The following is a 26,213-nucleotide window of genomic DNA, read 5'->3' as shown; positions in this document are numbered from 1 at the left end:
TTTGGGGTGGCTCCTGACCTGCTCATTGCCCCCCATGACTTTTGGGGGGTTCCTGACCTGCTCATTGCTCCTCCAGAGTGGTCAAACACCAAGGCACAAGCTTTCCCCCCACTGCCTCCCAACACATCCCCACACACTTCCTACCTTGCTCCTCACAGTTTTCCCCAAGCAGGAGCCCCAGAGGCATCAGCCCCACCGTGCTCAGCCCATTTGTGTAGCAGGAGAAGGGTTCAGAGCCTGTGCAGGGCTCCACCAAACCCACCAAAGCTAGAAAATAAAGCCAAGCTTTAAATCTATGACCCTCAGAGCTACCCCAGCCCCAGCCCCAGCTCCATCCTGCCTCCCTGGGCAGCACAAGGTGGGTGCTTATGGCTCAGCATCAGCTCCTCCATGCAGAGAGACACTTTGCAGCACCCTCATTCCCTTTAAATCAACAAAGATAAAGCTTCCAAAAGCTGCCTCAGAGCCCTGGGGAGCACACCCAGCCCCCTCCCACCCCCATCACCCCACCCAGGGTCCTTCTCTCTGAGCAGAAGGTGCAAAGTGCTGCTCCTCAGACATCCCCATGGCCTCTGCCTGGCATGAGAAGCCCCAACACTTCATCTTCCCTGAGCCTGGGGACAGAGATGGATGGCAGAGAGCACTCACCCTAAATAATGCACCAACATTTGCATTCCCTGGCTGGGCTACAAGTGTGTGGCTGCTCTCCTTTCAGTCTTCAGGAAGGATTTACTGTCCAAACAGGCTCGTGGCTGTGGCCTCCCTGCTGTGGGGAGAGGAGGAGGAAAGAGAACTGCTGGAGAGAGGCCAGTGCAGGGCTCCCAGGATGCTGAGGGGATGGAACATGTGTGTGAGGAGGAAAGGCTGCAGCCCTGGGGCTGTTCAGCCTGGGGAAGAGAAGCCTGAGCTCAGGGGCACCTCAGCAGCACTGATCAGCACCTAAAGGGTGGGTGTCAGGAGGATGAGGTGACACTTTGTTGTGTGGTGGCCAGTGACAGGACAAGGGGGAACAGGCACAGGCTGGAACACAACAAGTGCCACTGAAACAGGAGGAGAAAGTCCTTTGGTGCTGAGGTGAGGGAGCCCTGGCCCAGGCTGCCCAGGGAGGGTGTGGAGGCTCCTTCTCAGGAGGTTTCCAACCCCAGCTGGACACGTTCCTGTGCCCCTGAGCCAGGGGGACCAGCCCAAGACCCTGCTAAAGCAGGTTCCCCATGATCAAGGGGCACAGGAAGGTGTGCAGGTGGGGTTGGAAACCTGAGAAGGAGCCTCTCTGGAGGGTGATGCTGGTGAAGAATCCATAGAGGAGGCACCATCCAGCATCACAAGCTCTCCAGTGCTTATGGGAGGGTTTTACTTCACAGCTCTGCAGGGGGCCATGGAGGGATTCAGGGGTGATTGTTTGCTTCATCTTAAGTGTTTGGCTTTAACCCAGATCTACCCCTGCCCTGTGTGATGCCCAGCACCCTGCAGGGACAGAGGGGGGGGTGGGGTGAGAGCATCCATGACACCTACCTCTTCAAACCAGCCCTGCCTTCAAAACCCACACACCCTCTTCAAACTGCAGCTGCAGGTGTGATGATGCTCCCCCCTGGAGAGAGGGTGAGTCTCCTCACCCCTCTGGGTTAATTGATCAAGCAGTTTTGCATCTTGAAAGGAACCTGGTGTGGCTCAGAAATGCCTCCCCGGGGGGTGCTGCTGAGCTGAGCTGGGCTGGGCTGAGCTGAGCTGGGCTGAGCTGAGCTGGGCTGGGCTGAGCTGGAGGATGCTTAGGCAGGAGGAGGATGCTGGGACAGGGATGTGGTCCAGGCAGGTTTCTCCTCTTATCCCCCATCATTTACCACATCGGGCTGCTTCCCCCTGCCAGGCCGAGCCCCAGCAAGAAAATAAAGAGGAGAAAAATACACCTAAAGCTCCCAAGGCGTGAGGCAGCTCCTGGAGCAGCTCCTGGTGCCATTTCAGGCTCTGGTTTCTGAAGGGTGGCCCAGGGCCCAGCCTCAGCTCTGGCTGCAGCTGGTTCAGCCCGAGTGAAGAGTTATTTTCAGCTAAAAACAACCTCCTGGCTCGTCCCCTGGGATGCTGCTTCAGGCCTGACCCCACCAGTGACTCTCTGTTGTTGCTGTTTATTGCTTTGAACCGATGCCTAAATAATTTGGAGATTAAGCAGCCAAGTCAAGAGCTGAGCTGTGATCTGACATCACTCCCAGCAAAGCCTCGGGATGCTGCTGACCCCCAAAGCCCATCTGTGTGTCCCTGCAAAGGGGGATGTGCTCACCCAGCTTCTTTGGGTGAGTTTCATTGGAAACAGAGATGGGCTTTCATAGAATCACAGAATCATTTTGGTTGTAAAGCCCTTGAAGCTGCTGCAGTCCCAGCCCTGCCCTCACCCTGCCCAGCCCAGCACTGACCCACAGCCCTCAGCACCTCAGCTCCAGGGCTTTGGGATCCCTCCAGGGCTGGGCACTCCCCCAGCTCCCTGGGCAGCCTGGCACAGGGGCTGACACCCCTCTCAGGGAAACAGTTCTGCCTCAGCTCCAACCTCAACCTCCTCTGGGGCAAATTGAGCCCCTTTCCTCATCCTGTCATTCATTACTGGGGAGCAGAGCCTGACCCCCAGCTCCCTGCAGCCTCCTGTCAGGGAGTGTCAGAGAGGGCTCCTGGCTGCCCTCAGCCTCCTCTTCTCCAGGCTCAGCACCCCCATTCCCTCAGCCCTTCCCCAGCCCCTTGTGCTCCAGCCCCTTCCCCAGCTCTGTGCCCGACTCTGGCCACGCTGCAGCCCCTCAGTGTCCCTGTGGCAGTGAGTGAGGGGCCCAGCACTGACACAGCCCTGGAGCTGCAGCCTCGCCAGGGCCCAGCACAGGGCATACAGACCCAGCCCCCATTCCCTGCTCCCTTCCTCATCCTGGGCACAGGGATAGGGACACAGGACAGGAGGGATGGACAACAACCTGCCTCAAGGCAGGGAATCCCCCCCCAAGCCCCCTTCCTGAGCACAGCCCTGGAGCTGCAGCCTCCCCAGCACCACTTTCATCTCACAGCTCCCCAAGGCACCTTTTGCAGCCTTACTCCATCAAAACAAAACCCCAAACCACCAAAGCTTGAGTTTCTCACCTTATCCTGCAGCCATTCAGCAGACACAGAGCATCCTCATTCTGCAGCTCAGCCTGGGTGAGGGCAGCACAGGCTCAGAGACTCCCCCCAAGCATCTCACAGGCAAAAGCAGCAGTGGCATGGAGATAACGTTTAATAGCCCCATCGGGGTTGAGGCTGGGTAAGGGGCCACCACTCCCCCAAAAACCACCCCCCACCCCAACCCTGCTGTCATAAAGTGCTGTGGGGGGACCAGGGGGGCTTTGCCCACCCCACATTCCCACCCCACAGTTTGTGTGGGGTCTCAGAGAGGGCTCCTCTGGGAAAGCCATGGGGAGAAGGGGTTTGTAAGGCCAAGGGAAGGGCTGAGCGGCGGCCAGGAGAGGACAAAGCGCCCCGGGTGTGCTCTCAGCCCCTGTGCTTGGCATCCCCAAAACCCACCAGCCCCCAGGAGCCGCTGCTGGTGCCGGGGAGCAGGCTGAGGAGCCGCGAGGTCAGCAGGCTGCCGGGGGAGCTCAGAGCCGTGCTCCCCGCTGCGTCCCCACGGCCCAGGAGCAGGGCCGGGGCTCGGCCCGGCTCGAGGCCCCGCTGGGCTCCAGCAGCCGGGCCGAGGACTCGCCGCCACTTCCCAGTTTGCTGTAACCCACCAGGCTGCCGTGGTCCAGCCGGGGCCAGCTCCTGTTCTTGACGGGGGCCGGCAGCAGCAGCCCCGGCCTGCCGAGGTCCAGCGATCTGGAGTGGCCCGGCGTGCGCGGCTCCGCGCCGGGGCGGCCGCCGTCCATGTTGATGGCGACGTGGCCGCCGCCTCGGTCCTGCCCGGGGCAGAGCTGCAGTGCTCCGGGGGAGGGCTCGCTGGGCACCCCCTCTGCCCTCCCGGCAGCTCCCCGGGCCGCCGCCGCATCCAGCGGGCGGTTGTTGAGTTTGATGACGGGCGGCATCGAGGCCCCGACGGCCGAGGACAGCAGGGCCCCGGCTCCGGCGCGGCACGGGAGGCTGAGCAGCGAGGCGCCGGCAGACGCCGCCGCGGGCTGGAGCCTGTTGGGGCCGTAGCAGTCGGACCATTTGCTGCCGGGGTCGGGGCTGGGCCGATGGGAGAGATCCACCTGGTAGCAGCCCTCCACGCTCTCCGTGGGGACGGGCTGGCTGTCCCCGCGCTGGCACTGCCCGTCCTGGGGGCCCGTCCCCTCGGGGCCAGCCGCCGCCAGGGGGAACAGCCCCTTCTGCATCAGCCTGCGGGTCTCCATGTCCCTGTTCTCGTACAGCATGGTGTTGGCGCAGATGAAGATGAAGAGCCCGACGCCCATGATGACCGGGCCGATCAGCTTCAGCTTCTCTCCGTGGGGCACGTGGCGCCCGGCTGCCACCTCCCTCCTCACGTCCGCCGAGCTGCTGCCATTCCTCGCCCCGGCCCCGGCCGCCCGGTGGGGCCAGTAGCCCGCCACGGCGATGGTCATGCCCACCAGCACCACCGAGACTCCCAGCACCACGAAGGCTCCCGAGGGCGAGCGCATCCGGAGCCGGCCCCTGGGCTGAGCCTCGGCCGGGGCTTTGCGCCGCAGACGGCGGCCGCGGCGCCGGGACGGGACGGGGGGCACCGGAGCCTTCGGGGGCGCCCCCTCCGCCTCCCGCAGCGGCCCGTTGGCTTCGGGGCTCTTGGCCGTCATCCTCTACAGCTCGGCCGATGCTCCTGCGGGGGGAGGAGGAGGAAAAGAGAGGTGAGGAGGCAGCACTGGGGGTACTGTGGCCGGGGGGGGATCACTGGGGCGTTGAGAGCAGGGGGATGGTGAGGGTGTGGGGAGGGACCAGAGGGACACAGGGAGCATAGAATCACAGAATCATTTGGGTTGTTAAAGCCCCTGAAGCTGCTGCAGTGCCAGCCCTGCCCTCACCCTGCCCAGCCCAGCACTGACTCACAGCCCTCAGCACCTCAGCTCCACGGCTTTGGGATCCCTCCAGGGCTGGGCACTCCCCCAGCTCCCTGGGCAGCCTGGCACAGGGCTCCCTCACCTCAGCACCAAAGGACTTGCTCCTCCTGTTTCAGTGGCACTTGTTGTGTTCCAGCCTGTGCCTGTTCCCCCTTGTCCTGTCACTGGCCACCACACAACAAAGTGTCACCTCATCCTCCTGACACCCACCCTTTAGGTGCTGATCAGTGTTGCTGAGGTGCCCCTGAGCTCAGGCTTCTCTTCTCCAGGCTGAACAGCCCCAGGGCTGCAGCCTTTCCTCCTCACACACATGTTCCATCCCCTCAGCATCTTGGTGGCCCTGCACTGGCCTCTCTCCAGCAGTTCCCTGTCCCTCTGGAGCTGGGGAGCCCAGAACTGGCCACAGGACTCCAGATGAGACTTCACCAGGGCAGAGGAGAGGTCCCTCAACCTGCTGCCCACACTCTTCTTGCTGCCCCCAGGCTGCCATTGGCTTCTTGCCCACGAGGGCACCTTACTGCTCATGGTCAGTTTGTTATCACCCAGCACTCCCAGGTCTCTGTCCCAGAGCTGCTCTCCAGCAGGTCACCCTCAGCCTGTCCTGGTGCTGGGGTTGTTCCTCCCCAGTATCCCCACGCTGACAGGAACCTGTGTCCCTGCTGCTGTGTGCCCAGCCATGCTTGGCAGCAGGCTGGGGCTGTACAGCCCAGGCAGGACGGTGTGTCCTGGCACTGCCAGCCTGGGAACGCTGCCCGGGCTGTTCCCACACGGGGCCTGGGGACATGTGGCCAGTGGGATGCCAAGGGATGCTGTGGGAGGGACTCACCACACTGCTGCATCTTGGATTGCAAAAGAACAACGTTCCAACAGCCTGATGAGATCAATACTCAGCAACCCAAAGCCAGACCCCCCAAAGCCCTGACAGGAGGAGAGGAGTGACAGCTCTAGTTTTACTCCCTGAGGTGAATGAAGCTCTGAGAGCCAACAACTGGCATCACCCATGGCAGGAAAACAAGATACAAAGGGGTTTTTTTTCTTCCAGTCTTAATCATCTTAAGGTGTTATTAGCATCAGAGGGAAGGAATTAAAGATATGAGTCTGAGGATGACAGTGTGTTCCTGGCACAAGGCTCTCAAGCTGTGACTATCTGAAAAAGGATGATTTAAAGGGAAAAAAACCCCGAACCTTGAGTCCCAAACAAGCAGCCAACCCCTCAGCTCACTGCTGGGAGGGGTGTTCAAGCCTGCTGTGGAAGGGGGAGATTGTCATTGCAAAGGGGGAGACAAGAAACTCAACAGTGTTCACCCTCAAATAGAAAAAGGGGTTTGGAAATGTTTTGGCATTAGAGGGGGGGAAAAAAAGGGCACTTAGACAGATCCCAAATAGCCAGGTTTAGGTTGTGTCTCAGCTGTAATTGGCACCTTACATTCAGTCTCTCTTCATTTTATAACAAAATGCCACACTGGCTACTCAGGGGTTAAAGAAAGCAAAAGCCTCCAAACTGCAAGAGCAGAGCAAAGGCTCCTGAGTACCATTTGGGTACAAATGGACCCATCTCCCCGAGGCAAACCCAGCTCTGTGTTGTTCTGTTTTGGTTGTTAAAGCCCCTGAAGCTGCTGCAGTCCCAGCCCTGCCCTCACCCTGCCCAGCCCAGCACTGACCCACAGCCCTCAGCACCTCAGCTCCAGGGCTTTGGGATCCCTCCAGGGCTGGGCACTCCCCCAGCTCCCTGGGCAGCCTGGCACAGGGGCTCACACCCCTCTCAGGGAAACAGTTCTGCCTCAGCTCCAACATCAACCTCCCCTGGGGAAACTTGAAGCTGTTTCCTCTTGTCCTAAACCTTACTTGGGAGCAAAGCCTGACCCCAGCTCCCTGTAGCCTCCTGTCAGAGACTGTCAGAGAGTGCTGCTGTCTGCCCTCAGCCTCCTCTTCTCCAGGCTCAACACCCCCATTCCCTCAGCCCCTCCCCAGCCCCTTGTGCTCCAGCCCCTTCCCCAGCTCTGTGCCCGGCTCTGGCCACGCTGCAGCCCCTCAGTGTCCCTGTGGCAGTGAGTGAGGGGCCCAGCACTGACACAGCCCTGGAGCTGCAGCCTCCCCAGTGCCCAGCACAGGGCACACAGACCCAGCCCCCATTCCCTGCTCCCTTCCTCATCCTGGGCACAGGGATAGGGACACAGGACAGGAGGGATGGACAACAACCTGCCTCAAGGCAGGGAATCCCCCCCCAGTCCTCTCCCTGGCTGTCCCCACTGCCTCCTGGCTGCCTGCTCTCCCAAGTCACAGCATTTAATTGCTCATCACTGGGGATGGTTGTTCCCAGAGTTCAAAACCATTATTTTTATTAATAGAATCCCTAAGGTTATATAAGCTCTTTTAAAAAGGAAGAATCCCACCCCAATTGTTTAAAGCCCAGCCCTGCAACACATCAGCCCTGCAACACATCAGCCCTGCAACACATCAGCCCTGCAACACATCAGCCCTGTGTCAGGGCTGTGCTGCCACACAGGGCTCAGCTCAAGGGCCCTTGGAGACCCCTCTGAGCCCACCTCCCCAGCCTGCTCCAGCCCAGAGCCACTTGTGGGTCACTGGGACTTGACACTTCCATGGTGTTGAGCTTTGGATTTGTGGTGGGGAGAGGGGACAGAGTGGGAATGAGACGAGGGGCTGCTCTGCTGCCAGCTTCAGGGTTCAGCTTCAATCCCCACGAGCAGCCTGGCATGGAAATAAACACAAACATTTCTCTAATCCCCTTCATCATGAGGGAACATTGGTGGCTCCACACTCCCACCTCAATCCTCTGCCACCCCAATCCTCAGCCACCCCAATCCCCTGCTCACACCTCTGCTGATGGATGCTCCTAAAACTTGACACTAAATCCTGAAGCAGCTTGAGAGCAGCAGAGCTGGGCTGGGGGGAGTGGAGTTTGGGAAGAGTCCCTCTTCCAGCCTGGTCCTCCCCTCATGCCTCAGTTGCCCCAGGGATGCTCTGCCCCTGCCATGACCAGTTTGAATGTGCAGCACACCAGAGGCTACCAAAAAGCAGATTTGGACTCTGAATCTCCCTCCAGATGAAGGGATGAGGGGTTGTGTTGGCATTGGGCAGTGTCACCCAGGGCTGTGCCAGCCTTGGACTGTGCCAGGGAGCTGCCAGGCAGTGGGCAGCTGGCTCAGGAAGCTGCAGAAACCCTGGATGGCAACGGGTAGCACCATGAGCCCCTCCTGATCTGTGCCCTGTGCCAGTTCTCTTTCCAGGAGCACGCTTGGCTCACCCCTGGGAAGGGTTTCCCTGTGGAACAGGCTGCACACAGCAGCAGGGACTGAGCCCAGCAGCTCCCTGGGGTGCCCCTCGCTGTCCTGCTCCCCAGGGCACAGGCCCATCCTGCACACAGCATCCTGACCTGGGAGTCCCTCTGTGCATCACACAGAGCATCCCTCCAGGGGCTGGTACCCAGGAGTTGTAACCAACACTCAAGAAACACCTGGCAGACACAAAACACCTCCTTTTTCCTTTTCTTTCCCTAAATGAGAGGCTCTAAAGCTGCTCCCCTGGTTTGGGGAACACACTGCTTCTGACATCCATTGTCCCATCAGCCAGCAAAGCCCACAGCATTTAAAGGCTGCAGTGATGGGTGAGACCTTCAAAGCATCAAAGCACAGCCCCTTCCACCTCATCCAAAACCCTGAGGGAGCCTGTGAAGTCAAAGCTGAGCTCCCCCAACCTCCCCCCACTCTGTAGGGAGGGGAGGACTCAGGCAGCCAAGACCTTACGGGTACATGGACGTGCTGAGCTGCACTGCAGGAGCCCTCCCTGACTCCCCCCGGCCCCAGGGCAGGCACAGAGGATGGAGTGACAGTCTGTGCTGAGATGTGATGCTTAAAAATATCTCCCTTTTCCAGCCCAACCTCCAAGGCCACCCCTGGGCTGGGGCAGGGGGGGGGTCACACGGTGCTTGAAGGGGTCGAGGCCCCACGTCCTCACCTCTGTGCTGCCTCCTCCTTCCCTGTTCTTCTCAGTTCACTTTGGATTTTCCACCCTTGGCTACTCATGAAAGGTGTCCAGAGTGAAGGAGGAAGATCAGAAGCTGCTGGGCATCTTTCTGGGTCTCTCCCAGCAGAAGAAAACCCCGTCACCATCCCAGAACCATCACCAGAACCCACCAGCACCTCCCAGGCTGACGCTGTGAAGCCTCCTGAGGGATAAAACCCTCCCTGCCCTGACCCCAGCACGAGCCTGTTCCCAATGCAGGGACAAAATCTGTTCCTCCTGCTTCAGCTTTGGCTGGGAACACTTGTTAATCAATCACAATTAATTAATTTCCCTCCCAGAAGCTTCCACACCAACCCAGTAACGCTGATTATCACAAGGTGGGAAGGATTATCCCCCTTCCCAGCAGGAACCACCTTCTCCTCCCAGGCTGGGGGCCTCATGCCTGGTTTTAACTGGGCTTGTGATGTGTTCCCACCTTTCCTGCAGCACAGAAGCCTCCAGCTGTGACAATTTAGCCTCTGTCACCCAGGATGGCTCATGAGTCTGAAACATCCCTCGCTTCTGCAGCAGCTGAGATCTCGGTTTCCCCAGGCCAAGGATGGGATGGATGAAATGGTGACACACAGCCCCCTCCACTACGTGCTCACTGATGGAGACATCACCTCCAGACCTGGCCAAGCTGAGGAGAAGCAATTTCTTGGCTTCCTGACCTCAGTTCACACAGCTCAGACCAAAGCCAAGAGCCACATGGACACCAGTGTCACTCAGAATGTGACCCAGAGCACTGGGCTGTGAGAAATGCAGTGCTGGGCTTGGGGTATGGGAAGCTCTGTCCCTTCCCAGTCCTTTTCAGGTTCCAGTGAGATGCAGCAATGCCCAGGAGTGGGAAGAATCACAGAATCACACAATACTTTGGTTGGGAAAGCCCTTGAAGCTGCTGCAGTGCCAGCCCTGCCCTCACCCTGCCCAGCCCAGCACTGACCCACAGCCCTCAGCACCTCAGCTCCAGGGCTTTGGGATCCCTCCAGGGCTGGGCACTCCCCCAGCTCCCTGGGCAGCCTGGCACAGGGGCTGACACCCCTCTCAGGGAAACAGTTCTGCCTCAGCTCCAATCTAAACCTCTCCTGGGGAAACTCCAGCCCCTTTCCTCTTGTTCGGTCACTTGGGAGCAGAGTCTGACCTCAGCTCCCTGCAGCCTCCTGTCAGGGAGTGTCAGAGAGTGCTGCTGGCTGCCCTCAGCCTCCTCTTCTCCAGCCCCAACACCCCCATTCCCTCAGCCCCTCCCCAGCCCCTTGTGCTCCAGCCCCTTCCCCAGCTCTGTGCCCGGCTCTGGCCACGCTGCAGCCCCTCAGTGTCCCTGTGGCAGTGAGTGAGGGGCCCAGCACTGACACAGCCCTGGAGCTGCAGCCTCCCCAGGGCCCAGCACAGGGGACAATCCCTGCCCTGCTCCTGCTGCCACCCCACTGCTGAGCCCAGCCAGGCTGCCCTTGGCCTTCTTGCCCCCCTGGGCACGCTGCTGGCTCCTGTTCAGCCCCTGGCACCAACCCCCCCAGGCCCTTTCCCTGCAGCAGTTTCCAGCCCCTCTGCCCCAGCCTGGAGCTGCCTGGCCTTGGGGTGGCCCAGGGACAGGACCCAGCACTTGCCCTTGTTAAACCTCATCCCATTGCCCTCAGCCCATGGCTCCAGCCTGGCCATCAGTGCCACCAACAGCTCCAGCTCCTTTCTCTTTGCTCCACAGCCCTCCCTGCTCCCAGAATGGGGCCATGCACTAAACTCCTCTCTACCCCTCAGGCAAAGAAAAAGTGTGTGGAAACATCCAACTGATTACTAATTACAAGAGCTTTGCCTTACCCAGATTTGCTCTGCTAATTAGACTAATCTCTATGGCTGCAAAATGAGCCTCAGCCACCCCTCAGGAGGGGATTGCACATGGTGGGTGCTGCCCAGCTCCTGCCAGACCCCTGCCAAAGGGATTGGGATCCCCACTGCTGCTGCTGGGCCATTGTTTTAAGGAGACAATAGAATGAATCTGATGTCTCTCCTCAGAGCTGATGCCAAAATCAGGACATCTGCATTGCTCAACTTCTTCTTTTGTATTATTTGATCCGAACCAGATGCAAATAATTAATAAATCCGAATTGGAGATAATGCAGGCAGCTAAATTTAACCAAGGAGTGGGGTTGTAACAGCAGCTTTTTGCTTGCTTGGAGGAGGATGAGGAGGAGTGGGGAGCTCCAGGGGATTTCCTGGGAGAATTCCTGCCTCTGGGAAGCGGTGCAGGGTGGAAGGAAGGGCTCCCAGGCACGGGAGCTGCAGCCAAGCACCTTACAAACCCTCCTGGCCAAGGGAAAAGGAAATCCATAGGTTGGGATTTCCAGGGAATTAGGACCAAACTCTTTCTGAATTTGGCACCTTCCCTGCTGCTCCTTTGAAACATCCCTGCCAGCATGGAGGGGGAGAGGGAGGGACTCGGGGGGCTGCCAAGTGCTCCCTGCTCCCAGGCACGGCCCAAGTCACCCAGCGGGTCCAAACACATCAACCCATCTCCTGCCACCCCAGGGACCCACATCCCGCTCTGCCTGCCAACAGTAAAGTTCCCAGCCCTATTCCCAGCTGGGATTACTTTTGTCTCCAGCATGTTAAACCTCCCATCTCCTCACCCTTCACCCTGCAGAAGCCTCATCTACCCCATTTAGTGAGCAGGGATCAAAACCCACCCGGGTGGGAGCTGGGGGGCTGCAGCCACTGCCCCCATCCAGGGAGGGCAAAGCAGAGCCCCTGTGCCCAAAGACCCTCCCGACCCCAAACTCCAGCAGCTAATTCCCAGCCCCTTCTCCCCTCTCCGGTGTCCGCGGCAAATCCTGCGTGGGGACGAGCAGCGTGAGCGACCCTCTGGCCACCCCCCTGCCCGGAGCCGCGGGGAACAGCCGCCGTGCCGAGGGGCTGCGTGGCCGCGCGTGGGGGCGCACACGCGTGTGCGGGGCCGTCTGCGCGTGTGTGCTGCGTGGCCGTGCGGTGTCTCGGTGGGTACCCGCCGCGCATCCCGCCGCGGGGTCGGTGTGCCCGGGCTGGATTGATGCCGTGTGCATGTGTCCGCGTGGGAACACCCCTCCCCTCCCTTCCCCTCCCCCCCATCCCGCACTCACCGGCCGCCGCCGCGCCGTTCGCCTCCCGCCGGGGCCGGGGCCGGTGCCCCGGGGGCGGCGGGCGCTGGGCTCCTCCGCCGCGGCCGTGGCCATGGAGCCGCGGAGCCGCCGGTTCGCCGCTCGCCGCCGCCGGGACGTCTGTGTGCGGGGCGGTGCGGGGCGGGGGGGCGGCGGGTTCCGCCCGGCCCCGGGTCCCGCCCCGTCGGCCCCGGCCGCGGCCCCGCGGGGGGGCGGAGCGCGGGGAGGCGGTGCGGGGCGGCGGGGACACGGACACGCGGGACGGGACGGCACAGCGCGGGCTCTCCTCGCCCGTCCCCCTCGGGCTGCGATCCGCAGCGCTGCCCGGCCGTGGGAAAGTCGCGATCGCTTTGCGGGGGTTGCCCTGCGGCGGGGACGGGACGGGACGGGGCGGGACGGGACGGGGCGGGACACACACTGTGCGCGTCCCTCCGCCCCTCTCCGGTCCCTCTCACTGCTTCGCCCGGCGGGGACACCGGTGCCGGCATCCCCCGGTGCAGGATGGGACCTGCCACTACCTGCGGGGATGCTGAACCCAGAGACCCCCGTGTCCCTCCCCACCCAGCTCAGCACCGCCCCGGCTTACCGTGCACCCACCGATCCCGGCCGGGCTGTGCGGGCACCGGCGGGGGCAGCGGATGGGGCACCGGCCGTACCCCGAGGCGGCTCCGGCAGCCAGAAGCACTTTGTGCTCCGGGGAGACAGAGGATCGCTTTTCTTCCTTTGAACTTGCCAGAGAGACACACACAGATCTCGCTGTCAGCCTCAAGGATCTGCATCTCCCTAACCCATCCTCACATCCCCGTCCCTCCATCCTCATCCTCACATCCCCATCCCCACACCCCCATCCCCACGGGGCACTGAGCACCGTCCCGGGGCTGTAATGAGCGCTGGCACTTCACAAAGCACTGAAACACCTGATCGTGCTCTCACCAGCACATCCACACACCAACACCACGACACAACACACAGGGAAGAGCTGAGGAGATTTGGCCTCGTTCCACCCCGGAGCCACTGATGTTCTGCAGGCAGAGAGGCTGTTTGTCAGCCTGTAGTTAACAGTGTGCTGGGCTTGGGAACTCACAGAGCATCCTGACAGATCCCTGCTCTCCCCAGGCCCCCACAAAACACCTCTCTGTGATTCCCTGTGGGGCTTTGTCAGTGACACCTCCTGGGCCCTAAGCAGATGCAGGATCCAGTTGTCAGCTCTGTGACAGAGAGCCCAGAAAAAGGGTTTTAGGGCTGAAGCTCAGGAATGAGGGGCTGGGTGTCAGCTCTGGCAGGGGAGCATCATCCAGTGAGTCAGGAGAAGTAAAACCCCCATGGCTGAGTTACACTGTGGAGATGCTGCACGGGCTCACCTTCCCCCAGCCCCGTGGCAGGCTCCCTTAAAACAGTGTTTTGGGGAGCTTTGGAGGTTCTTGAGTGCTGAGCACAGGGGGAAGGTGAGGGGTTATGGCTGTGGGTGTGAGGCCACCTGGGCAAGCTGACAAACCCAACCGCCCGGGGAGGAACGGCATTGGACTTTGGCTTTTCACACCACTCAAGTGACATGGTCAAGGTTTTCCTTTGCTACCACTGGAGCCCATCTGGGCACTTCATGATCCAGAAGAAATGAATGCTTTTGAGCAACATTTGATTTCTATTCAGAGGCTGTACCTGTGCCAGGAGGAGCCGGGCAACGAGCCGCGGGGGGAAGCGGCCAGAGCTCAGCGCCAGCGGCTGCAGGAGTGAGGGTCAGTGCTTTGGGGGAGGGGAGGTGGCAGCATGGAGCTGGCAGAGGGTTATCACACTCATCTCCACACAGGAACCTGCTCAAAGGCAGTTTTCGAGCTGCAGTGGGTTGGTCTCCCCGTGGGTTCACCATTCATGTGATAAAAGATGCTGGAGGCAGCGCAGGGGAGAGGGCAGCTGCCTGCAGGGCTCCAGGGGTTAGATCTGGCCTGTGCAGGGGACACACTCCCTGCAGAGGAGGAAGAGCTCAGCCTGGTTCTTCCACCCTTCCTGTGGCACCCAGCTCAGGGCTGGGAAGATGGATGTGGCTGATGCCTGTGGGATCATCCAGAGGCACAGAGAGGGGAAGAGGAGAGAAGAATCTGTAGGGGACAAAAGTAACAGCAGGGAGAGAGACGAAGGGGTTTGGGCTCTGGAGGTTCTTGAGTGCTGAGCACAGGGGGAAGGTGAGGGGTTAAGGCTGTGGGTGCAGAGCTGGTGGCAGGACAGGAGAAGGGCAGGACCAAAGGCTCAGAGGACTTCCCCTGATGCTCTGGGAGAGGGTGGGCAGTGGTTGCCCTTCCAGACACATCTTGAATGGGGAGGAACAACAAAAAACAACACAAGAAAGAATGGACATCTCTTCAGAGAGAGAGAGAAAATGAATCTCAGGGTAACTGGGCAACTCCTCCTGACTTTGGGGGAGGGAGAGGATCTAAATCTGCCTTGTTTCAAGCTCTGGTGGCCCTGGTAAAGCCTCCTCAGCTTTCTGCTGCCTTGGCTGAGGCCTGAGCCTGGACAGGAGGAACCATGTGGCTGAAGGAAGGAGAACTAAACAGCAAGTGATCACAGCCAGGATCTGAGATCAGAGAGAAGGAATGTTGTTATGGAGAGGCTGAAAGCTCGGGGTGGGGATGACTCACGCTGGAGAACATACAGCTGTTGGAGCGGGATTTGGCAGCGGCTCCCGTGGCTGCAGAGTCCTCCCCACGAGCAGGGAGGGGAGAGAGGAGCCTCTGCAACAGCTCTGAGCTGGCAGAGGCAGCTGCCAACCTGTGCTGGAGGTGATGGGGAGGGGAACACTGCCTGCCAAAGCAAGGTCACCACCCAGAGAGGTATTTTAGGCAGCAGGCAGGGTTTAGCTGTGAGGTTTCTCCCTAGCAGGGTCCCTTCTGGCCGAGGAACCTGCAGGGGCTGGGCTGCAAGGCTGCCCTGGGGAAGGGGGAATTGGAGCAGTGGGGATGGGATGGGGCTGGAGGGATCAGCCCTGCTGCAGCTGTGAAGAAATCCAAGGTCTGAAGCAGACATTCCCCTTCCTTCCATAGCCTTGGGGAAACCGAGGCACAGAGCAGAGCTGTGGTCTGTTCCCATCACCAAGTCAGCTGAGGAGGTTGAAAAGAAAAGCCTCCTGATGGCTTTTGCTCCCTGCTGTGTCCTCAGCCCGTGGTCACACACTCATGCTGGGAAGAGACAGGCCATTGTGTGACTGGCAGCACTGTGGCCGAGGAGTCAGCCCTCCATCCCCTCCCTGGTGCTTTTCATCAACAGGAGATGCTGCAGCAGCTCCCCCAGTATTCACACATCACTGCAGAGAGAAGGGGGGAAAAAAACCCCATCCCATCCAGCCAAGCCAAGGCAGGAAGGGAAGGAGATTTAGGCAAAGCATTAGGAGCAGGAGGATGAGCCAGCATCTCCCCAAAGTCCCTTTCAGAGAGATTTCTTGGTGTCAGGCCTGGAAGGAGCCGCAGCGGCAGCTTCCGAGGTGGCCCCGGCTGGGTGGGAAGCCAAGCGACTGTAAACACAAACAGACGTGGCATTAATCACGTCCTCTAAGTGTGGACTCATTATCTTTATGTCCCTGGCAAAAAGAACCCCAAGTAATTATCTCTGGGGTTTCAAGCAGGGCCTGGAAAGGCTGAGGAGACTGGAGCCGTGGCGGCGTCAGCCGGCCCCACGCAGAGGAAACCTCTCGATTTCCACAGATTCAGCTGAATTAGGCAACTTCACCAAAGGACTGAGCTGCAGTCAGGAACAGCTTCAATCTGGAACATTTCCAAGCTGAGTTTCAATCTGGAACAGGCTGCCCAGGGAGGGTGTGGAGGCTCCTTCCTTGGAGGTCTTCAAGACCCACCTGGACACGTTCCTGTGTGACCTGATCTAGATGAACCTGCTTTGTCAGGAGGGTTGTTCTGGATGAGCTCTAAAGGTCCCTTCCAACCCCCACCATCCTCTATGATTCTGTGATGCAATTCACTTCCAGTGCTCCAAGTCAAATGTCTCTTCCCAGTGCTTTATAAACCTGTGTGTGCACACTTTCCCCTGCATTGCCCACACCACGCTGCACAGTTGATGCTCTATTTTGTTCTCTACCCACCGCTCCTTGTAGAGGAGACAAAGTGGGATCTGATTTACAGGATCTCTCCTCCACTGCCATGTAAAGCAATTCCTCCTTGGCTGACCAAGCTCAGGGCTTGCAGAGCTCCTTGGAAAGAATTGTTCCATCCCTACAAACAACCAAAAAAGAGACATTTCTTTCCAGCTGAAGGGAACACAAAGCTGAGAACTTCAGGCCAAAATGCAGCTCTGGGAAGTTTTGTGCAACTGAAAGTCCAGAGAAACATATTCTGTGCTTGACAGAAAATATTTAGGAAGATAACACTGTCTGCTGCATTTACATTCCTGATGCTCCAGCAGCCACTCACAAGGAGGAGGAGGAGGAATGGGGAGCAAGATGCTACAGACCTGGGCCCAGCACTAGCCAGAAGCCACTTGCCCACAGCATTTCCAGCTCTGACAATGCAGCTTTAGCAGGAGCTGGGAGAGGAAATGTGCACTGAAGCTGGATTTCAGTCCACCCAGTGCCTCTTGAGAGCAGAACACAGAATAAAGCAGAGGAACTTTGTTATGAGGGGAATGGAGAGCTCGAGGAAAGGGGCTCACTCCCATCGTGTATGCACCCATCACCTTGGCAGATGGCTTGGCCTGGGGACCAGCACCCTCACTCTGAGCAGCCAGAAGTGTTCAGGAGAAGATTTGTGGTGTGGTGGGCTTTTTGCTCTGGAGTAGCTGCCTCTGCCCATTGCTTCCTTCACTTGGCCACACCAGGGATCGAGCTCTGACTCCTGATGAGGAGAGGGGACTGTCTAGGAAGGATTATCCCCAAATTGCACCAAAATCCTCACCCTTCCAGCTCTTCCTCAGATTTCAGAGAGCTTCCTGCATCACAATGTTTTGGTTTGTCATCTCAGTTATGTTCTAAATTACTAAGCATTAGTGCTTGCTAATGTCAGAGTCACAGGAATAAAAGCTGGAGTGAAGTGCTTCAGCTAGGGCTGGGATGGGATATTTCACAGAAAGGCAATATTCTGAGATTGCCTTTTCATTTCAAAATGAGCCATAACATTTCCAGCTCCACCTGGCTCATGGGGGGAGGTAAATGGTATTTTTAGCCCTCTCCTGCTTTGCTGGAGCTGGCAGGGGCAGGGCAGGACCTGGGGCAGGATGGGCTCTCACTGCCAGCAGCTCAGGAAGGCTCCAGAGGTTTGGGGGAGAGGTGAGGGGGCTTTGGGGTGCCTCACCCAGCAGCAGAAACTCCAGGGGATCCAGTGAAACCATTGGGATCGAGTTTTAACCTAGACAGAGGGAAACGTGGTTTTCAGAGGCTGTTACACTGGATTGATGAGGCCACTGAATGAGGGGAAATGGGGAAGTGGGTCATTGGCTGCTAACAAAGGTGATGGATGGATGATGCTGCAGCTGCAGAAGCCCTGGAGGCACCAGTGCTCCCAAGGGAAGGAACAGCCCAGGAAAGCATCATCTCCTGCTCACCCCAATACCTGTCCCAGGCTGGGGTCCAGGTTCTCAACCCCTCCACATCTCCTGTCCCTTGTTAGCCCCCTCCCTCATTAAATCACAGCCTCATTAGCAGTGGGCCTTCATTAACATCTTCCTTCCTGATGGAGGGACTCTCTGCTTGTTCCCTCCAGTGGCACATGGAGCCTTCCTCTGCCAAGTATCCCCTTCCCAAACCCCTTTTCCTGATGCAGAAAATGAGCATCTCCCCTCCATCACACAAGGACAACCACAAAGCTCAGATCTTTGGGTGATGAGACAAAAAGCATCCCCTCACCTGCCTCTGGAGCACACTGAGGACACACCACCCATCAGGACACTAAATGGGTTATTGCCAATTCATGTAACTGAGCCCTGCATTGCCTAAACACACTGAATATCCCCTAAGCAGAGATGTGCCCTCACCAATATTTGCTCAATAAATGGTGTCTGTGCACCAGCTCCCCAGAGAATGCTCCAGTTCTGCCACCAAGTCTCTAAAGGAGTAGTGGCTTCCAAAAAAAGCATTAAAAATGCCCCACTGCAATGGGCACAGCCTTTGCTGGCCTGGCAGGGCCCCTTACAGCAGCTCAGGCAGGAGCAGGGGGTGCTGGGGCAGTGGCTCAGCACTAACACATTTATCTGCTCCTTGTCCCATCAGCTGCAGCTCAGCATCTCTCAAATGTTATTGCATTTATCTCCATCTCTGCTTCACACAACCTCCCAGGGAGCAGGAAGGAGGGAGACTGGCTGAACAGGAGCCAGGGGCATCCTGGCTGGGCTCAGCAGTGGGGTGGCAGCAGGAGCAGGGCAGGGATTGTCCCCTGTGCTGGGCCCTGGGGAGGCTGCAGCTCCAGGGCTGTGCACTCACTGCCACAGGGACACTGAGGGGCTGCAGCGTGGCCAGAGCCGGGCACAGAGCTGGGGAAGGGGCTGGAGCACAAGGGGCTGGGGAGGGGCTGAGGGAATGGGGGTGTTGAGCCTGGAGAAGAGGAGGCTGAGGGCAGCCAGCAGCACTCTCTGACACTCCCTGACAGGAGGCTGCAGGGAGCTGGGGGTCAGGCTCTGCTCCCAAGTGACAGGACAAGAGAAAAGGGGCTGGAGTTTCCCCAGGGGAGGTTGAGGTTGGAGCTGAGGCAGAACTGTTTCCCTGAGAGGGGTGTGAGCCCCTGTGCCAGGCTGCCCAGGGAGCTGGGGCAGTGCCCAGCCCTGGAGGGATCCCAAAGCCGTGGAGCTGAGGTGCTGAGGGCTGTGGGTCAGTGCTGGGCTGGGCAGGGTGAGGGCAGGGCTGGGACTGCAGCAGCTTCAAGGGCTTTAACAACCCAAATGATTCTGTGATTCTATGACTTGGCCAAGATCCTCTGGAAAAGGAGATGAGCTCTACCTGAAGCTCAGACACAAAGCTTTCTTGACTGGGGACATTTGGCTTCATCCCTGTCTTCAAGCCCATCCTCTGCAGTCCTTTCCTCAACAGATTCAGATCCCCCCACCCACATGGCTTCACAGGCACAGAGTCTGCACAAAGAGCATCTCTCACTTCCTTGGGCTTGGGAGGCTGTGAAACACTCCCACACATCTCACTGCAACACTCCCAGGGGTCTCAGCAGGGATTTCAGCCCTAGAGCCCCCTGAATCCCTGTGTCCCAGTCCCTGGGGACACCAGCCCAGCAGTGGGGCTGGAGCTGCAGCCTGGGCATGCCAAAAGGTGATGGTGGTGAAACTGAAGGGATGTGGGGTGGAGGGGTAGGGCCAGAGTGATGAGTTTGAAGCTGAGAGGGGACTGAAGGGCAGGAGCACTCAGCTCCTTAACAGCATCTTTTGGGGAGCTCTGACCAGCTCAGATGTGGAGGTTTCTCTCAGACTCAGTGTGATTCTTGCCTTCCCTGGGGAGGTTCTGGGGACAGCCTGGCTGCTCAGTGAGATGAGATGTGGTGGCCTCATCAATGGTTTACATGAGGCTGGGCTTCACTCAAGGGACATGTTTCCACCCAAAGCAAAGCAGAGCAGAGCCTGTATGTGACCTGCTGAGGGCACAGGGCAGCTGGGAGGATGGCAGAGCAGCTCTGCACAATTCCATCTTCACAAATTCTTCTCTTGAGTGAGAAGATCAAGAGGAAGAAGCAGCAGAGAGGGGTCACTTGCTGGCATCCTTCTCCTCTGTTGGAAAGGTCAGGTGCTGAGGATAAACAGCAGTCATTGGCAGGGAATTCTTTGGGCTCCAGCATCTCACTGTGCTCAGCCTCCCCAGCAAAGGTCAGGAGGAGATGGAGTGGGCTCCACAGAGGGAGCAATGAGAGCTATTAAAGCTAATGGGTGGGAAGTGGCCATGAATAAATCAGCAGCATCTTTCCAGCCCTCAAAGCCTGAAAGCCTCCAGAGGGGGCAGAGGGGGTGTCAAGGTGTACAGCTGGTTTATGACAGAGGCTGTTCAAACCCTAGAGATGTGGCCCTGAGGACCCCCATCCTGCTGCTGTGGGGTGGGATTTTGGACCTCACCCCTCCAGCCCCATGCACAAACCCCCTCCCAAGGCCACTCCTTTGGTTTCTGAACCCCTCTGGCCTGGATCTGTGTGTGGGGTTTCACACTTGCTCTGTCCTTTCCATGCCACAGATGGGAGAGCAGACACAGGGAGGCATCACCAGTTCAAACCTCCCTTCAGCCACACACATCCTCCTGCCTCCAGCTGCCCAGCCTGGCCTCAGTAATCCCAAATCCTATGTATTAGGCATTTAATCTTGCATTTTATCATGTCTCCTCTAACCAAGGGGGCTGAAATTAAAAGGGAAGCAGGGGAAGAGCTGAGCTTGTGCAGGTTTAATTGGTTCTGGCTGGTGGATAAGGAGGAAGCAGGAAAACACAGAGGTTTTCTTTCCCTTGGTGGTTCCTCAGCAGCTATAATTGTTCCAGGAGAGGGGAAGAGATGCAGCATCTGGGGAGGGAGAGGAAAAAATGCCCCCTCCCTGGATAGAGGATGAACTTGTGGTTGTCTCAGCCAGCCCCAGGCAAGGGCTGTGTGGAGCAGAGGCAGCAGCTCAGGCTGCAGGCCCATGGACATCATTTTCCATGATGCAAACTGGGCAGAGGGAGGGAGAGGGGCTGAGGCAGGACACGGTCAGTTAAGGGGTTGGTGCCTTTGATGTCTTCTCCTGCCTTGCAGAAAAGCTGGAGGCATCTCCCCCTCCCTGGGCTGGTGCTGGGGAGGGTCCTGGTCGGGCTGTGAGGGGGCTGGATGTGGAACACAACGTGGCAGCAGGATCAACAGGGGACAGAGTGTGAGGGGATGCAGAACGATGAGCTGCGGCTCCTGGGCAGCACCCAGAGCACGTCCCAGCTCAGCTTTGCTCATACCCTACAGGTCCTGGGATATAAAAATCCCAGTTTCCATTCCCTCCCCCAGCCTGCTGCTCTCCTGCACACTGCAGTGCTTTACTCCACAAGTCCCAGTGCAGCTCACATCACCATTCGTGTCATCCATCACCCCAGATCTCCTGGTGCTCACCAGCAATGGACCTGCCCTGGCCAAGAAATGCACTTGTTTAATTCTTCTTGGCAGACTGGAGAGCTTCTAACTGCATTTCCCTACCCCAGCTCTGAAATGAGGGACTGTACTTTGGCCTCAGTTGAAACACCTGTTAGCAACAGGTATATACCTTCAATCACAGAACCATTTGGGTTGTTAAAGCCCTTGAAGCTGCTGCAGCCCCAGCCCTCCCCTCACCCTGCCCAGCCCAGCACTGACCCACAGCCCTCAGCAATGTGTCTTTTAAATATCTGCAGGGGTGGAGACCCCCCCAGCTCCCTTGGCAGCCAGTTCCAGTGCTGTTTCCTAGATAAACCCAGGCAGATCCACAGCTGATGGGATACAAACCCAAATGCTGAAGCTGTAATCAGGTTTCCCCCAAGCTACCAGGAAAAAGCAGGAGGTGGGAGTTTCAGCATCCCCCAGCAGTGTCCACTGGCTGGTCCCTGGGATGCTGCAGGATTTCACCACTGCCAGCCCGTGGGAATTGCTGTGCCTGACTAGGAAGAAGATGAATTGGAGAAGAACTACACACACTTAAAGAATAATGTGACCTGCCAGCCACTTAATGCAGCCCAGAGAAATGGAAGCGACAGCTGGAGCCCACCCAGGTAAAGAGGGCTCTGGGGACAGGCAGGGAGCTCAGGGACAGAGCAGGATGCTCTCAGATCTGTGAGGTCTCTGTGCAGGTGTGCAGAGGTGCTCATGGCTCTGGATACAGGGCAAGATGTGGAGGTGGGGCCTCTGCCATGGCGCTGATGCTCTGCAGCATCCGTGAGCCCATTGCACTGGCAGGGCCAGGCTGTGCCCCTGCAGCCCCAGCTCTCTTCACTCCCACTCCATCACAGTGCTGCTGAGACAAGGGTGAGAAATGATCCAGAAATATGGGGTTTTAGGCCACCAAAGTGGCAAACACCCTCCAGCAGCGAGCCTGTAACCCCAGACTATCTCCTTGCTGAAGACTGCAAAGACTAAAGCCAGAATTGTAGCAGCAAATGCATTTGCACTTTAAAATAAGAAAGAAGAAAAACAACCCAGTGTGATGGATGAGCCCTGCTCTACTTCATCACCTTCACAGTGAGCCCCCCCTGCTCTAGCTCTCCTCACATGCCAGCCTCAGCCTCCCAGTGTCTCTGGACATCAGGAGTTGGTGCCTCTCCAGACACTTCTTGCAGGGCAGCTTATGAACTTCCACCTGAAAGCTCAGCCCTGACACAGATCCTTCAGAAGTGAGTGGAACAGTGCTTGTCTGGGGGTTAAATAAACCCCCCCCATGTCTGCAGCATCATCCTTTCCAGCCTCAGCCAAACCACTCAGCTCTGCAGTTTGTGGGGTTCAGGGCAGCCCCCTCACCCTGGTTAGCAGCTGAGATGTGTGACCTAATTGCATCCTCAGCTAGAAGATCTCCCCTCCCCTTCTCCAGGCTCCTCTGGTCAGCAGAGGGAGATGGTTTAAACCTCCCTGGGACACAGGTTCAGCACCCAGAGCGTTCCTGTGGCTCAGGAGAAGGTTTGTGAGGAGAAGCAGCTCTGCCTGGGTCTGGGCTGCATCACTCCACAGAAAAGGTGCCCACTAGTAACATTTTGCAGCTTCAACCATGAGGTTGAGGCTCTGCCTGCTCCTGCCAGCCCAACACCCCTGGCATGGTGTTCCATATGGCTGGGGAAGGGGCTGGAGCACAAGGGTGCTGGGGAGGGGCTGAGGGAATGGGGGTGTTGAGCCTGGAGAAGAGGAGGCTGAGGGCAGACAGCAGCACTCTCTGACACTCCCTGACAGGAGGCTGCAGGGAGCTGGGGGTCAGGCTCTGCTCCCAAGTGACAGGACAAGAGGAAAGAGGCTCAAGTTGCCCCAGGGGAGGTTGAGGCTGGAGCTGAGGCAGAACTGTTTCCCTGAGAGGGGTGTCAGCCCCTGTGCCAGGCTGCCCAGGGAGCTGGGGCAGTGCCCAGCCCTGGAGGGATCCCAAAGCCCTGGAGCTGAGGTGCTGAGGCTGTGGGTCAGTGCTGGGCTGGGCAGGGTGAGGGGAGGGCTGGGACTGCAGCAGTTTCAAGGGCTTTAACAACCCAAATGATTCTGTGATTTTATGATCTCTTGCTCAGCCCTTCCCTGCTCCTGTGTGCTTTGGTTCTTGGGGTGAAACATCCAGAAGCTGCTTCTCCAGAGCCTGGGAGCAGTGGCTGTGAGCTCCTGCTCAGCTGGGACAGGTTTGGATGCAGAGGGGGTGCAGTCACTTTACAAGCAGAGGCAATTACAACAGCCCAACCTGTTCCACTGTGGGACGTTGCTCCTTGCCCCTGGACCTCAGGAAGCTTCAAAGCCCTTGCCTGGAGTTTCTTGGCACCAGGAGAGTTTTCCTCTCTCCTCTCTAAGTGCCTCACTGCATGGGGCAGAGGTGAAGGAGGCTGCATGGACAGCTGGAAATTCAGGTGAAACAGCACCAGTTGCCTTGTTTTGCTGATGAGTTTTACCTGGAAGTCACCAAACCTTGTACAACTCAGCCCAGCCCAGCCACACCTGTACAGACCCATAACCACCAGCACCAGCCCAGGGGTGCTCATGGCCCATCAGCACAAAGGCAACACCATGAGAACCTCCCTCTGGAGAGGCTGAAACCACACTGGGTTCAGGACTAAAGATGTTTCATGGCCATTGAAGGGCTGAGCAAGGGAGGAGACACCAGCAAACAGCCCCAGGATGGAGCGAGCAGGAACAACCAGAAAGCAGGGGGAGGGTTTTGGGGGAGCACAAGGATGACTTTCATTTAGGGAACCTGACACTCTTTCCCCCAGCAAGTTTTCAATGACAGGCTGGCTAATGGAAAACCCTGCAGCAATTATGTCCATGCTGTTATGGAAAATCCCATCATGAGATGAGGGCTGCAGCAGGCTCCTCTGGCCAGCAGCGTGGCAACATGCACGGGCTGCCCCACACTCCTGCTCCCCTCCAGCCTCCCCTGCTCCCTGCAAAGGGTTTTAGGGCTTGAGAACTGCCCCAAACACCAGCATGTTGGGTTTCTTTGCTGCAAGCACGAGCTGGAGGGGAGTCACTGCAGGTCTCAAGGTGTGGTGGCTGGCAGAGGAAGCTCTCCAGGTCTCTGATCCAATTCAGCTTCATTATCTCCATCAGTGGTGTATTACTTTTTTCCTGGAGGTATTCCAGGCTCTTTCTGTGTTGCTTCCCATGTCCCACTGAATATTGCATGTGCTACTGCTCCCCAGGGACTGAGAGTCTGAAGAAAGATGATTCTTTGCAGCCTTTTCTAGAGCTGCTAAATGGCACCTCTTCTCTTCCCCGGCGTGATGACATCCCTGCCTTTACCACTGATTACATTTGCAGGCACATTTAGGTGTGATTATTAGCTGCAACCTGTCAAGGAGTTGAGTTTAGTTGTTAGGACATCTCTAGGGGCCACAGTGGAGAAACAAAAGCAGCATCTACCCATCTATCCATCCATGGAGGATGGAGGTTTGACAGAGCTCAGTGGTGGCAGAGCCACCCACAGAGTCTGAGCCACCCAACCCATTCCATTCCCATTCCCCTTGCCACGGGGTATTTGGCTGGAGATCCCAAACCAGACACAGGCAGCAAGAAGCAAAGGTTAGAGCTGAAAATAGGGTGAAAAAAGGCAAAGGAGAGGAGAGGAGATGTGCAGGTGCAAAGGGAAGGTGGGAAATGTGTACCATGAGAGACCTGACAAAGCTCTGCTCCTTACAGAAGTGCTTCTAGAGATTATTGTTGGGAATTTATGTAGATCCACACTTGCACTAGAAGAATGTAGGAATTAATTAACCAGCCCAGCCTCAGCATTTGCCTAGGGAGAAGCAATTCCTGGGAAGAAATGATCCCAATACTGAGAGGGAACCCAGCTGTCAGTGCTCTTTTCCTCTATGTGCTGCTTAATCTTCCTAGAAATGATCTGAAATCTGGGATGGTTTTCTGGAGAGAGGCAAAAGGAGAGGCTCACAAAGCCTGGAGTCCTCCCAAGGCAACAGTGGCATCAAAAAATGCTACAAATGCTCCTTTGGCATCAAAATGCTACAAAATGGGTCTCAGCAGGGCAGGGGAAAGGCATCACCCAGTGAGCAATGATTTTTGACACCATGGTGGGGAGGATCTGATCTCCTGAGATGAAAACTTGGGACAAAAGAGCCAGTTTTGAGAGTGTTTCACCCTAATCCCTGCTCACAGACACTGGAGCAATCACACAGGGGGCTCTAATGGGCAGGAACATACTGAACACTCTGCCAAGGGGCTCGAGTGGTGACTTTGTGAGTTGTGCTGGAGCTGAGCTCCTGCAGGGGTATCAGGGGCTGGGGGTGCTGCTCATTCTTTTGGGACTATTTCATGATCTCCCAAGCAACTACTGAATTTCCCACCCATGGCTTCCCACTGAGCTGCCTGAGCAGCAGGGAACTGCTCGACCCTCTTGCTCTGGGAGGAAAGAGCTCAGAGGCAGCTCCAAAAACCAGGCACTCGCATCAGCAAAACCTCTTCTCTGGCTGCTATTTCCCAGTTGATGCTTTCCTAAAGTTATGCAGCCTTTGCTGAACACTGCAAGAGCCCTTTCTGGGTTAATCAGGCTCAGAGCCTGCTCAGGCAGGCGTGAGGAAAGAGGAGAGAGAAGAGCCAAACCCTGCTGCGTTGCTACAACAGCCCGTGCAATCAATACCGGCGGCAGCATCCCGTGCATCTCACCACCTCTGACCTCTGCCATCCTATGGGCAAGCCCAAGAGTTAAGGGGGGAAAAGTCAGTGTTTTCCACACATCTGCTCCCAAACCAGCTGTGTAGGAGAAGGGGGATTCAGCCACTTCCACAGATGCTGCTCGCTTCTCCCTCGACCAGGGCGGGAGCCGAGATGCTTCAGACGAGACGTTCAGCTGATGCCAGCTGGAACAAATCATCCTTTTGACACTGCCCTGTGTATCTCTGGACCACACCACATCACATCAATCCTGTCCCATCTTCTTGCCCCTTCGTGTGCCCAGG

At 57.7% G+C, this 26,213-nt stretch overlaps 1 protein-coding gene across 2 annotated transcripts; it reads right to left on the bottom strand.

Moving 5' to 3' along the window:
• Positions 1 to 3,162: 3,162 nt before the first annotated feature.
• On the bottom strand, positions 3,163 to 25,958 carry TMEM200B (transmembrane protein 200B). 2 transcript variants are annotated; one of them, XM_062014518.1, is made up of 2 exons: positions 25,921 to 25,958; positions 3,163 to 4,774 (listed from the first exon to the last, which is right to left on the bottom strand). In XM_062014518.1, exon 2 carries the CDS (start codon positions 4,749 to 4,751, stop codon positions 3,603 to 3,605), a length of 1,149 nt encoding a protein of 382 aa, XP_061870502.1. In that variant the 5' UTR covers positions 4,752 to 4,774; positions 25,921 to 25,958; the 3' UTR covers positions 3,163 to 3,602. The 2 variants fall into 2 exon arrangements, with proteins under 2 accessions (XP_061870502.1, XP_061870501.1); XM_062014517.1 differs by lacking the exon at positions 25,921 to 25,958 and adding an exon at positions 12,146 to 12,267 and having other exon boundaries at positions 3,169 to 4,774.
• Between the last annotated feature and the right edge of the window lie 255 nt (positions 25,959 to 26,213).

Source organism: Colius striatus, chromosome 24 (genome assembly GCF_028858725.1).
Source record: "Colius striatus isolate bColStr4 chromosome 24, bColStr4.1.hap1, whole genome shotgun sequence".
Lineage (NCBI taxonomy): Eukaryota > Metazoa > Chordata > Aves > Coliiformes > Coliidae > Colius > Colius striatus.
This window is presented reverse-complemented; position numbering and strand designations above follow the sequence as displayed.